We start from the raw sequence: 14688 nt of genomic DNA on the forward strand, positions 1-14688 counted from the left end.
AGCTAGAGATAAGCCTAACTCAACTTAGTTTGAGGAGGGTCAGACTTAACTTGACCTAATGTGGGTCAATTGTGGGCTTAACTTGACTCAATACAACATATATTCAATTTTACTTAATTTGATGTGGATTCAACTCGATTAGGCCTAACATGAGTCCTACTCGATTAGATCGACATGGCTAGAAGGTCTAAATTTAAAGTCCACTATAAATCTTTAAATATAAATGTTTAGTTTAAGGTTGCTTCTTCCTACACCTCCCTTGTTTCCCACACCCTACAGTCTTGATAAAATTTCAATTTAACCTCTCCTTCTTTGATGTGTCAAGCCTCTATGTCCAACCCTTGTAGCTGGTGGCAATGACACACCTTTACATCTCTATTGCAGAATCTAGCAAGAGGAGAATGCGAGGTTTTCATCAATCTTTGAGACAAAGCATGTTATGGAAGGTGAAGAGAGTAAGGATCGAGGGTTTTGCTTGGGGTAATGATCTGTGGGTGAGTTTGGCAATAAGGTCGCTATCAAAGAAGGTGACATCGATGACAATGAGGGGGGAGGAGCCAAGGATGCAGGATTGGGCTTGATTGCAAAATGAGGTTTGGTGGGAATAGAAAAAGAGAGAGAACGAGACATCTTCCATGAGAGGATGAAATTGTCTTCTTTAGGGCAGTGAACACTAATTTTTGTGTGGTTGGAATAGTGGAGATGGAGGTATGTACAATAGTCAGAATGTATTTGTTCTCTACATAACAACCACCACCAAGTTCATTGCCTCCAAACCCACCCATAATTTCATCACCAGAAATAGAGTCACACAAGAGAGTGAGAGAGTTTTCGAAAGGTGAAAGAGACTCTAACACTATTAATTACCTTTTATTGTCAAAAACATTTTATATTCATTTATAACTTGTAGAAATGAATTGATACATACTTTAAAATATTAAATAAAAAACATATTTAATAAAAAAATATTGTAGACAAGTTAAAGAAGATAAAAATTGCAATAAATATTTTGAACTTAAAAACCAAATTGAAATTTTTAATGGAAAAACTAAATCGAAAAAAAATATATATAATAAAAACTAAAACATCGCATACGATCGAAATTTAAAAAATTCAAAATACAATTATATGAACAACCATTCTCTTTGATAGTTGGAAAATGGAAACCAACAACTATTGATTTCACCGTAGAATGAAAAGTGTACCATTTCGGTGGTAAAAGAAGCTTCTTCAATTAAAATGAACTATTAAAAGGAGCATAAAATTAGCTTCGTTGGTTGGTGACAAAAGCCAACTAACAAGATTGGGGATTTGGATCCTCTACAAGTTAATGCAGAACTTCACTGTGGGGGAATCACATCCAACTGTCCATAGTATTTAACATTAATTGTATAAAATTACATAAACATGCGAATGGCCATGATTATGTGAGGTTGGTTTACCAAACTGCAGACAATCTGAACCGTTGCCGATCAAAGTCACGAAAACAGATGAAAGAATTCAAACGGCCAAAACCGTCTGCACCTACCCAAAGAAAATATTAAAATAATAATAAATGTTTGAAAGAAAAACAAAGAATAATAAAGATTAACTAGGCGTTTATTCCTCTCCTTGAAACATCAGATGTTTATATAATTTTTAAAAATTGAATGAGATTAAAAAAAATGTTTTAAAAAGTATACAGAAAAAGGAAAGTTTTTCTAATTAATATTAAATTAAATAATTAGAAAAAAAAAAGTCACCTAACACTTATGTGAAGGAAAGGGTAAGAAAGAAAGAGAAGGAGACGGCGAGTTGAGTTTTTTGAAGTGTGGGAGAGAGTCCGAACAAACCTAAGAAACCCAACGTTGGAGAAAGTGATTCTGGTATTCTAGATTCTGGTTTTCTTTTGTTCTGTTATACGCACAAAACAACAACAGCCTCAGAAACAGAAACCGCAATGTCGAACGCTAACTTGGAAGATGTTCCCTCTCTGGATCTCATGACTGAGCTCCTTCGTCGCTTCAAGTGTTCCTCCAAACCTGACAAGCGCCTTATTCTCATTGGTATCTCCATCCATCTCTCTCTATATAGAAGAATTTTTGTTAAGTTTTCGTTTCGGACTCGCTGTTAATTCAGATCCAAAAACGCTTTTGTTAAATAGCTCGATTCTTTCGCTCTTGTTGCGTTTCAATGTTGTCGATGCGGTTTTTAGGGTTTCTTTCCTGAGGCCTTATTATCGTTTAATAGGGAATATATTGAGAAATTTGAGGGGTTTTAGCTATGGGGTTCAGGATGGGGATACTCTTATGCCTCAATGTATTGTTTTTCATTACTGGAGAAGAAAATGAGAGGATTGGCTTTACGCTTTACGGATTTTTTATTGTATTTTTCTGGTTGTTTTCTTTTGAACGTTTAGTTTTCATTCTTTGGTGGACGAGTATTATTTTTAAATCGGTGATTATATGCTACAAAGTTATTGCCTGGAACGGTGTACGGTGTTTTTGTACCCCACGAGGCATGCGGTGTTTCATAAAGTAGCTCTCGAACTGTTTAATACTTTTTTTTTATGTTTGTCATTTGAACACGGTTCTCTAATTGTGAATCTACACGCATATTAGGGAGGCTTGTGTGTTCTTTCTCTGTTTTTTTCCCTGGTCATCATTCATTTGTAACTTTACATTTTAGTTTTTTTTTTTTTTTTACAGATTGCGTAACTGATGAGCTTTGTAGCTTTACTTTTAGACAGTAGAGACTTGCACTTATTTGCCAAAGAATTTCTTTTGGTGTGATTGGATGATAGTCTAGTCTCAAAATGATTCCAAATTCCTGAAGAATTTGCGTATTTTTACTCTCATGCGAACTTTAGTGTGTAGATTCATCTGTGTACTGTTGGCAGCAAGATGTTAGGTCTGTGGTTTTATTTTTCTCCCGATTTGATTTCAATCCCGTGATGCTGGTTTTTTCTCCGGAACTTTTTACTCACTTGATTATAATTGTACTCTACCACAGTGCCTTTACTTTATTAGATTGTTGCGTCTATATAAATGTTGGCACTTTCTTAGCTACTGATACAATTCTGGTCATCTGTGACACCAGCTCTTTGTATTTTCCAGACAGATAAAATGAAGAGCTAAATTGAGTTGTCCCGTTGATCTTTCAAACTGAACTGTTTGTCTCGAGTTAGACTGGGAATTTTAATGTGTATTCCTACAATCTTATCATTTTAAAGAGAGGTTTCATCGATAATGGATCCTCCTTTTCTATGCTTCTATTTTATTTACCATTGGAAAATGAAGACAGTGAAACACTAGTCTGCCATACATATTCAATCGAACCTATACATTGTGAAAGTGATAACTCCTGTAAATGATGAGTAGCACTTGGATTTGTATTGGTTCTCTGTACTGCTCTTAGGCTAATATTTTAATTTGATATGTGTCCATTTATTACATCAATGGTTTAAGTACTGTCAATTAGTGAGTTAGGTTAATCTCCATATTTGCCTTGGTTTGCTTATTTGAGTCATGCTTTATGAATTTACAACATATATTGATTTTCTTTTTTCTGAAATTCTAGTGTAATATAACTTAAAAAATATGTTACTGCAGGCCCACCTGGATCTGGTAAAGGTACCCAGTCACCAATCATAAAGGATGAGTACTGCTTATGCCACTTAGCTACTGGTGATATGCTAAGAGCCGCTGTAGCTGCCAAGACCCCTCTTGGTGTCAAGGCTAAAGAAGCTATGGATAAGGCATGGGACCCTATTTGGAATTTACTTTTTTTACCATGTATACGCTCGAAGAGAGATTGCTAATAAGATACTATGTTACAATATTTCAGGGAGAACTTGTTTCTGATGACTTGGTTGTTGGGATTATAGATGAAGCAATGAAAAAACCATCATGTCAGAAAGGTTTCATTCTTGATGGTTTCCCAAGAACTGTGGTTCAAGCACAGAAGGTATGACATTGTTGGACATCTGAGTTACTAGTGAGTTTCTTTTGTTTGAAATATCAAGCTTATGTAAAACAGAATTACTTGATTTTATGCACTGTTTTGCATGCTGTTGATGTACATCTTTTGAACATGTTTTTTCTTTATTTGCAGCTTGATGAGATGCTGGATAAACAGGGAGTGAAAGTTGATAAGGTGCTCAATTTTGCAATTGACGATGCCGTTCTTGAGGAGCGAATTACTGGTCGCTGGATACACCCATCCAGTGGCAGAACATACCACACAAAATTTGCCCCTCCTAAGGTTGCTGGGGCTGATGATGTAAGTCTGTAACTTTATTTAAACCCTGCAAAAATGTTAGTTGCCTAAACATATCTTCTGCTTATAGGTGCTTTAACATTGATGGGAGTTTTGAAAAGCTGCGAGTATCATTCAAACTTAAGTAGTGTTTAGATGTCCGACAATGGTCAGACATTTGGCCATGCACTTTTTTGTAAGACTTGGTCTATTCTCCACCTTAAAACTAGCTTTTGAGATTGACATTTTAGGCACAGTCCCTTTCTAATACGGTTCAAAGCCAAATTCAGTCTTGATGTTTTTGCTGCTCTAAAATGTCTATTCATAAAAAACTTAAAACACCTGTGCAGTGTTTGGGGTGGGAGGAGGATGTTAGGATATGTTGCACATTGGCTCAGACTTTGGCTGTGCTCCCCCTTTTAGTACTGCTTAGGGTTGAATTAGTGGCTAGTTCAATTTTAATAAAAATAATGAGATGCCACACTTTTTTTGTTAACATGTTTTATTGGAAATGAATTTGGTTTTAGTTGCTGGCAGTACTGTCAATACAAAGATTTTTCTATTTTCACGTATAGAATGTTTAAGGGTAGTGTGGGATGCCCACTTAAAAGGTTAGGGCATGCCACGAGCTTTGTCATGATAGCTTAAGAAAGCAGTAGCCCTGTAACAATCTCGCTATTGAATTTGGGTTCCTCAGGTTACTGGCGAACCACTTATCCAGCGTAAGGATGACACTGCAGCTGTTCTGAAGTCAAGACTGGAGGCATTTCATAGGCAAACTGAGCCCGTATGATTCTGAATCCTTCTTTAGCGTTCTGGTTCTCTATTAATTGTTTGAGGAATGCCTTTCTCATTTCTGTCTTTTAGAAATTTCATGGTCTTGATTGGAAATTTTTGCATTGAACATTCAGGTTATTGATTACTATTCGAAGAAGGGCATAGTTGCTAATCTTCATGCTGAGAAACCTCCCAAAGAGGTGACAGTTGAAGTAGAGAAAGTGCTGTCTTAAATAGAATTCATCCATGGATCCTCGGGCTCGAACTGCAAGTGTTCCTTTTTTTTTAGGAAAACTTAACTTTGCCAATTTGTATTTTTAATATACTCTATTCGCTTACCTTTTCAGCTTTACTGCAAATGCCGGCTGTTCTCAACCCAGATTCGAAGAGCTACTTTGATGAATAAAAAGTCAAGTGAATTTGAATTTATGCTCTGCGTACGTTTTTGCATGAATTTTCTCTCGACATTTGGGTGCAAAAATCTGAGTTACTTGTGTTCCCCGAACCTGCTTTTGACGATGCGGAATGAGATTTTCCGAAAAACAATTGTTCAGTTTTTTGTTTTCCGTAAGTTTTTTCCTAATTTTTTTCAAATATGAATTATTGTTTAATTTTAACTGAAATTAATTTTATAAAATCAGTAAGTTATTCAAAATTAAGATAGCAATAGTTCAACGAAGTTAGGCGTGATAAATGAATCTGACATAGTAGATATTGTGTTTTCGTTTGATGGATAATTTTTACATTAATTAAGTGTGAATAATATTTAATTTTTTTAATTTGGAATGAGGATGGAATGAATATGGATATATTTGTACTATCGATCTCATTTTCATCTCATTTAAATTAGTAAAATAGTTATATTTAATAATTATTTGTTTTGTCGTTAATTTTGTAATCTTTTTCTTTTCTTTTGGTATATATTTTTTTCTTGTCTTCTATTTTCATAAAATTCACTTACAACTTCAATGTATTTCTTTTTATTATATATAATTTTAATTGTATGTTTATTTTTTTTTGTGATTATGTTCAAATAATATATTATTAATTTCAGTGAATCAAATATTTGATTATTTTTACTCTTCTTTAATATCTTTATTTATTGTTTATCTTTTTTCTTTCACCAGAATGCTTAAATCTCATTTCAAGTTTCAATTACATAAATTAATAAAAAAATTATCTTTTTCATTCTTTTTTATCTTACATTTTTGTTTTATTTTGTTTTTCCAAAACAATTTTTGATATCTCCAAACAACTTATTACTTTAATATTAGGAAGGCTTTCTTATATATCTAAGTATGTATTCAGTTTTGCATACGTACGTAGATAGGCGAACGAGTGTTACTTTTATTTCTTTTTGTTGGTTGTCATTATTTGTTATGATGGATTTGAGGGAGAGACTGAAATTTTAACTTCGTTATTAGAAGAGAAAAACGTTACATTTACTCAATTAACATTTGCTTTTCCTTGATATTCCACGTATGTCGCTTCACTGTGCTGGGGTAAGTAGCTATTCTCGGAAGAGAAATAATCCATAGAGTAGAGAAATGTAGTTTCTGTGAGCAATTGAGGTAGGAGGAGAATTGATTTCGGCATATGGGAATCGATTAACTAGAAAGAGAATCAATTTTTACCTTTGGGAACTGATTTTCGTTCCTTCACCCTATCTCAATGTCGTCAGTCTTTGTTGCCAACTCTATTAATGCCGACATATACATCGAGATCAGCTATCTCCCTCTAGAGGATAAGACCTTCGTTGCGAAGTCTAGTGAGACGCTTGCAGATGGCTAGGCGCCAATCAGGCCACGTGCTTCGCCAAGCTCTCTCGTCTGTGCCTAGAGTCATACCGTTGTAATGCTCTAAGGAAGAAGATGAAGCAACAACCCAAGACAGAAGCAACAATCGATAGTAAAAATAATAATAAAAAAACATAATAATAATATTTATTAATAATAACAACAATAATAATATATTAATTTTTATCATAAGGGCAAAGTTGTATTCTTACACTTTTATCTATTAAAACATTTTTTATCTATCATATTTGTATCTACAAGGGCCGGACGCCGTACGGAAGGATCCATGTGAGCGGACGCCCAAGCTAATTGGGCGGATCTCCGTACGGACAAGGCGGACGCCCATATCACATGGGCGGACACGACGAGCAAAACCGGACGCCGTACGGAAGAGCCCACATGGGCGGATCTCTGTGCGCGCGAGGCTGACGCCCATTTCACATGGGCGGACGACCACGCCCGCCGAAACACTAATCAACATAATTTAAGGGAAAGTAATCTGGTTTAAAGGTAAGTAGAAATTAGAAGCTATCGGGCCGTTTTGGGCCGTGATTAACTTTTCACTAATCCCAGGCCCATAGCGAAAACTATAAATACAGGTCCACGGTGAGTGGTAGATAGGTTACATTGAATGCACATTTATTACTACTACTGAAAATAGCCACTGCTCTGAAACTGACTTTGGCATCGGAGAATCTTTTGTAGGTCTCCACCCCTCCGGATCAAGAGGAGAGCCAGAGCGCCAGGAGAAGATCCGCCACGGAGACAAGATTACGGGAGGATTTGGAAGACTTGGAACCCCACAGCCCTACACATCCGAAACATTTGGCGCCCACCGTGGGGCCGTGTGATTTCAAAAACTCAATGGTGACCACAAGAAACCAGGGCACAGACGACCCGGTGGAGATGATCCGCGCATTGCAGCAGAAAATGGAAGAGATGCAGCAGCGTCACGAGGACGAATTGGCCGTCGTAAAAGCCGACTACGAAGCCCGGATAGCCGAGGAGGTCGGGCGGATAGATGAAGGAAAGCAAAGGAAGGATAAGGAAAAGACGGTAGCGGAAGACAGTCCACCTGCCGATACCGAGTATGATAAAACCTGGAGGCCTACCGGGTCCGAGGCGGAAGGAAGCAAGGCTAAATCGGTGCATGCGGAGAGCGCTGCCGAGGACGGACGAATGATAGTGAAGTCGGAACCGCCGTCCACCTTGTTACTCCCGTTCACTCAGAACATCATGGATGTCCAAATTTCAGAGCAATTCATGGCTCCACAATTCAAAATGTATAACGGAACAACGGACCCTGCCTCCCATATCCAGACGTTCTCGAACGCGATGGCGTTCCGAACCGGCAATGACGCCATCTGGTGCAGAGCATTCTCGCTCTCGTTGGAGGACGAGGCATTGGAGTGGTTCAACACCCTCCCCCCTAATTCGATAGAAAATTTCGCCGGGTTGAAACAGCTGTTCGTCAAACAATTTGCGGCCAGCAGCACTCAAGACCTGACCGTATTCGAATTAATGACCCTCAAGCAGGAGAAGGACGAGACCTTGCGGACGTTCATGGACAGGTATCAGAAGACCGTCCGGCGAGTGAAAAGCCTGACGCCGGAGCTCGCCCTTCACTACATCCTGCCGGCTCTTAAGCCGGGGCCATTCAAAGATAGTGTCTGCAGGCGAGCACCCAAAACAATGGAGGAGTTGAGGGAAAGAGCAGCTGATGAAATAAGGGTGGAGGAGATGAAGCTCTCCTATAAAAAAGAAAATCAAGAAGCCAGGGGAGAGAGGACGGACGGTAATAAGCCCGCCAATTCTACGGGAAAAACGTTCGGCCTTAGGCCCCGGGAGCAGAAGAAAGGACCTCGCTTCCAACAATATACGCCCTTGAACGCCTCAAGGGAGAAAATTCTCCGAGAGGCCCTAAGTGCAGAACTGATAGTGGAGCATGAGGGACTCCCAACTTTGAAGGACGCTGACCGGAGCAAACATTGCTCCTACCACAAAAACATGGGTCACAGCACCGAAGAATGCCGGACCCTCAAGGACAAAATAGAAGAACTCGTCCGGGCGGGAAAACTTAAGAAGTACGTCCGAGACGAGCGCCCGTCGCAGTCAACCGAACGGTCCGCCCAGAGACCGGCCTACCGAAAGGATAAGCCGCGGAATCCCCGAGCGGAACGACCCCGCTCCGAAAGGCGCCCGAGCCGAAGTCGAAGCCGCAGCCGGGAACGCCCCTTGAGAGGACACATTAATACCATTTCCGGAGGATTCGCGGGAGGAGGAGCATCTTCTTCCGCCCGTAAACGCCACGTTCGGGCCCTCCAATCCGTCCATCTGGTTGACAAGCCGCGTCGCTCCATGCCGCCCATTACCTTCTCGGACGAGGACTTTCACGCCCCTGATCCCGACCAGGACGACCCAATGGTCATAACGGCAGAGATAGCACGGTATGGGATAAGCAAAGTCCTGGTTGACCAAGGAAGTTCGGTCAACATCCTTTACTGGAAGACCTTCCTGCAAATGGATATCTCAGAAGATCTGATTGTCCCCTACGATGGGCAGATAGTAGGGTTTGCAGGAGAAAGAGTTGACACAAGGGGATATGTGGAGTTGAGGACGAGGTTGGGGACCGGACGATCTAGCGAGGAGAAGAAGGTCCGGTATCTGCTGGTAGAGGCGAGCACCTCGTATAACGTGCTGCTCGGAAGGCCGTGCTTAAACGCTTTTGGAGCAATCGTCTCTACCCCCCACCTCACAATGAAATACCCCTCCGAGAAGGGAATTATTTGTACAGTCCGGGCGGACCAGAAGACGGCGCGAGAATGTTACGCAGCAGGGTTGAAGTTGCACATCCGTCCCGCAAAAAGGCGGGCGGCCGGCTCGGAGGTGGCCATGGCCGACCTTGATCCTAGGACGAATACCGAGGACCGGCTGGAACCTATGGGAGAAACCCAACCTATCCTGATAGGAAAGGAACCTGCCCAAACCACTCGCATCGCCAGGGACCTGAACCTCGAGATGGAAAAGGAGTTGAGAGCGCTCTTGTGGAGGAACCGTGATCTCTTTGCATGGACGGCAGCGGATATGCCAAGCATTCATCCTGCGGTGATGTGCCACAAGCTCTCGCTTTTCCAGAATGCACGACCTATAGCCCAGAAAAAGCGAAGAATGGGCGAGGAGAAGCGCAAGGCGGTCGAAGAGGAGGTAGAGAAGTTGAAGAGAGCCGGATTCGTCCGGGCTGTCACCTACACCACATGGCTAGCTAACGTGGTCATGGTGAAGAAGGCTAGCGGGAAGTGGCGCATGTGTACCGACTACACGGATCTGAACAAGGCCTGCCCAAAGGATTCGCACCCCCTACCCAGCATAGACGCCCTGGTGGACGGCGCCTCCGGACACCGAGTGCTGAGTTTCCTGGATGCATATTCCGGGTATAATCAGATACCCATGTACGGACCAGACATCGAGAAGACAGCATTCATCACAGAGAAGGCTAACTTCTGCTATGAGGTTATGCCGTTCGGCCTGAAGAATGCGGGGGCGACATACCAGCGCCTAATGGATCGAATCTTCCGGGACCAGATAGGCCGGTGCATGGACGTATATGTGGACGACATGGTGGTCCGATCGGCAGATGGAGAGGGACACATCCAAGACCTTGAGGAGGTTTTTCGCCAAGTAAGGAAATTCGGCATGCGCTTGAACCCCGCAAAGTGTACGTTCGGGGTAGCCGCCGGAAAGTTCTTGGGTTTTATGCTGACATCAAGGGGGATTGAGGCTAACCCAGACAAGTGTGACGCGGTACTGAAAATGCAGAGTCCGGCCACCCTTAAGGAAGTCCAGAGACTGGTCGGACGCCTCACTGCCTTGTCCCGATTTATCCCCAAGCTAGCAGAGCGGATGAGGCCGGTCCTGCGTAAGCTGAAGAAAGGAGCCGGCCCGTCATGGGACGACGAATGCGAGCGAGCATTCCAAGACGTCAGAGCCATCCTAAGTAACCCACCGGTCATGAACCGCCCGGTTCCGGGTGGAGATTTGCATATCTTCTTGGGAGTATCTGAAACGGCCGTCAGCGCCGTATTGATGCAAGAGCGGCCTCAAGCGAGATTAATTTACTTCGTGAGTCGAACGCTCCTAGATGCAGAAACCCGGTATCAGCGGGTAGAGAAGGTGGCCTTGGCTTTATTGCACGCATCCCGAAGGCTTCGCCCTTACTTTCAAAGTTATCAAGTGATAGTCCGGACGGACTTCCCAATCTCCAAAATCCTCAGAAAGCCGGACCTAGCCGGACGGATGGTGGCATGGGCAGTAGAGCTCTCAGAGTTCGGCTTGCGCTATGAACCAAGGGGATCGGTTAAAGGCCAACATTTGGCAGATTTCGCGGCCGAATTACCCCCATCCGGCCTAGAAGACTGGAATCTGTACGTGGACGGAGCGTCCGGGCGTTCGATAAGCGGGGCCGGCATCGTTCTTGAAGGCCCCAACGGATTCTTACTGGAGCATTCCTTGATATTCAAATTCAAAGTATCCAACAACCAGGCCGAGTATGAGGCCCTGATAGCCGGCCTCGAGTTGGCAAAAGACATGGGGGCGCGGAGGATAACCTGCCGGACGGACTCTGAATTGGTGGTAGGCCAAATGAACGGCAACTTCCAAGTCAGAGAGGAGCGCCTTTTACGATACTACCAACGAGCGGCGGAACTCGCAAGGGCGTTCGATAAAGTGGACATACAGCACATTCCCAGAGAACAAAACACGAGGGCGGACGTACTGTCTAAACTCAGTTCGGGAAAGGAAAAGGGACAGTTGACTACTGTCGTGCGGCAGGTTCTACTTCAGCCTTCGGTAGAATGCTCGGCGGTATCCGATGGAGGGCAGGACTGGCGTGCAGAAATCAGGGAGATCATGACCCGCCAGGACGAGGGGCGGACGGTAGGTCCGGGCGAAGCCAAGAAAATCGCCCGTTACCTTATTGTGGGGGATGACTTATACCGAAGAGGATTCTCCTCCCCCCTCCTTAAGTGCTTGGGGAACGAAGAGGCATGCTATGTCATGGACGAGCTACACAACGGCGTTTGTGGTTTCCACACAGGCTGGAGAACGTTAAAAGCCCGGTTACTGAGAGCCGGATATTATTGGCCTACCATGGAGGCGGACACAAAAGCGTTCGTCCAGCGCTGCGTTCGCTGTCAGGAACATTCCAACAACACCCATCTTCCGCCACATGCCTTACGTTCAATATCCTCCCCATGGCCATTCGCCCAATGGGGAATGGACATCGTAGGACCATTCCCAGTAGGGCAAGCGCAGAGGAAGTTCCTCTTGGTGGCGGTGGATTACTTCACCAAGTGGGTAGAGGCCGAGCCCTTGGCGACCATCACGGCCGCCCAGGTCCAGAAATTCTGTTGGAAGTTGATATGTCGCTTCGGCCTCCCCCGATCCATCATCACAGACAACGGCCGGCAGTTTATAGATAAAAAACTCGCCGAATTCTTCAAAGGATTGGGAATCAAGCACATTACCAGCTCCGTGGAGCATCCCCAGACGAACGGTCAAGCCGAAGCAATGAACAAGACCATAGTTTCGGAACTCAAGCGGCGTTTGGGAGAAAGGAAGGGAGCGTGGGTGGACGAACTGCCCGAGGTCCTATGGGCATATAGATGCACACCTCATGGAACCACAGGCGAAACCCCTTTCAACTTAACTTATGGTACTGATGCTATGTTGCCGGTTGAGCTGGGCGAACCGTCCTTGAGGCGAGAAGTCGAGGACCTGAACCTCAACGACCAAGAGTTGAGAATCGAGTTGGACTCCCTGGACGAACGGCGCGATCGAGCGGCGCTGAGGGCCGAAGCATGCAAGCGCATGGTGGAAAGAAAATACAACTCCAAGGTCCGGCCAAGAAGCTTCCAGGAGGGGGACCTAGTATGGAGAAAAGCGGGAGACGCCCGCCGAAACCCAACTCATGGAAAGCTGGCCGCCAAGTGGGAAGGGCCGTTCCGAGTAATGGAGGCCCTGGGAAACGGAGCGTATAGGCTGGAGCGCATGGACGGACGTCCCATCCCTAACACTTGGAACGCCACGCATCTAAAGTTTTATTTCAGTTAACTTCCACGGCTTGATGTAATGTACCCCCATGGTTAATGAATCAAGTTCTATTTTCTCCTATGAAACTCACTTTGTTTTGTAGACATCTAACTCAGAACGAGCGTTCCAAAGAGAACGACTCTCAGCTTGGTTGGGCGACGAAGCGAAGAGACGTCCGCCCTACCAAACCCAAGCTGGCGAACGAGCGTTCCAAAGAGAACGACTCTCAGCTTGGTTGGGCGACGAAGTGAAGAGACGTCCGCCCTACCAAACTCCAAGCTGGCAAACGAGCGTTCCAAAGAGAACGACTCTCAGTTTGGTTGGGCGACGAAGTGAAGAGACGTCCGCCCTACCAAACTCCAAGCTGGCGAACGTGCGTTCCAAAGAGAACGACTCTCAGCTTGGTTGGGAGACGAAGTGAAGAGACGTCCGCCCTACCAAACTCCAAGCTGGCGAACGAGCGTTCCAAAGAGAACGACTCTCAGCTTGGTCGGGCGACGAAGTGAAGAGACGTCCGCCCTACCAAACTCCAAGCTGGCGAACGAGCGTTCCAAAGAGAACGACTCTCAGCTTGGTTGGGCGACGAAGTGAAGAGACGTCCGCCCTATCAAACTCCAAGCTGGCGAACGAGCGTTCCAAAGAGAACGACTCTCAGCTTGGTTGGGCGACGAAGTGAAGAGACGTCCGCCCTACCAAGCCCAAGTTGATGCAACAACGTTCCAAAGAGAACGACTCAGCTTGGTTGGGGGCGGGCCACGAAGCGAGAGTTAAACATCTAAAAGCTAAACGTCGACATCCGCCCGGGAAAAGGGGGCGTCATCCCACCCGGCCGGGCCGGTACTAAAGCAAGTTCTTTATAGGAATAAAAGGCGCACAAAATATACGAAACAGGAAAAAGCAACTGTGTATTAATCAATGACGCTAAAACGCGCCAATTTACAAAAGGACCGCCCGGCCAACTTCTGGACAATCCGAGATGTTGGGCGGATGGTCACGAGATACACCAAAAAATTAAAAGAAAAAGAATTCTAAACGTTTTTCCCGGATGCCGCCTCTACAGTTGGCCCGTCATCTTCAACCGCATTCAAATCCATAAGGACGCCGTCGAAAACGTCCTTCTCTATATCCACGCCCAAAGAAAACGGATCCTGGATGCCCGCCAGCAGAGTTACCTGACGAAGGGCTTTGTTGAACCCTTCCTCATGTTCAAACATAATGGTCGACTCCAACTCGGCAACCTGCTCCTTGGCCTTAGTAACTTCAAGAGTGAGCTCCTCGTTGGTCTTAGCATGATCCGTCTCGACCTCTTTTAGGCGGGCTACCTCCGCCTTCAGCTGGCGACCTTCCTCCGCCAAGCGCTCCTGTTCGGCCTGGGCGGTTGCCAAACTTTTGGCGGCCTCCCTCTTGGCCTCCTCAAGATCGGCTTCTAACTGTTCGATCTTCTTATCGTATTCATCCTGGTTAAGGACCATCTGCTCCAAGGTCAACTGAAGGGAGGCTGCATTCTTCTTCTCCTTGTCGAGCTCGGCCCGGACCTCCGCCACGCCGGGGCGGTCAGCAAACTTTCTTAAGTACCAGGCCAGAGCGGATGTCCGGGTAGACATCTCTAGCATGGCGTTGGTTAGCTCCAGCTCGGACAAGGGTTCAATAAGCGCCCGCTGAGAGGAGCTCATATGGAATTTTGCCCGGTCGCTCATGCTGAACTCCGGGCTGAAAACACCGCCAGGAATGGGGACGGCCAATACCCTCTCCCGCTCTTTCTCTTTGCCCTTGTCCTTACGGGCTTTCTTCG

At 44.6% G+C, this 14688-nt stretch overlaps 2 protein-coding genes across 2 annotated transcripts; both read left to right on the top strand.

Moving 5' to 3' along the window:
* The first annotated feature begins 1754 nt into the window (after positions 1-1754).
* Positions 1755-5442, top strand: ADK1 (adenylate kinase 1). Its single transcript, XM_047316692.2, has 6 exons — positions 1755-2045; positions 3591-3736; positions 3826-3945; positions 4093-4260; positions 4934-5023; positions 5148-5442. The coding sequence occupies exons 1-6, from the start codon at positions 1940-1942 to the stop codon at positions 5244-5246; spliced, it is 729 nt and encodes a 242-aa protein (XP_047172648.1). The 5' UTR covers positions 1755-1939; the 3' UTR covers positions 5247-5442.
* A 1052-nt stretch (positions 5443-6494) lies between these two features.
* Positions 6495-12917, top strand: LOC148206921 (uncharacterized). The gene is made up of 2 exons (XM_088109094.1): positions 6495-6515; positions 7515-12917. The coding sequence occupies exons 1-2, from the start codon at positions 6495-6497 to the stop codon at positions 12915-12917; spliced, it is 5424 nt and encodes a 1807-aa protein (XP_087965220.1).
* Positions 12918-14688: the final 1771 nt, after the last annotated feature.

This window comes from Vigna umbellata, chromosome 1, assembly GCF_029865625.1.
Source record: "Vigna umbellata cultivar VRB3 chromosome 1, Vumbellata_1.0, whole genome shotgun sequence".
Taxonomy (NCBI): domain Eukaryota; kingdom Viridiplantae; phylum Streptophyta; class Magnoliopsida; order Fabales; family Fabaceae; genus Vigna; species Vigna umbellata.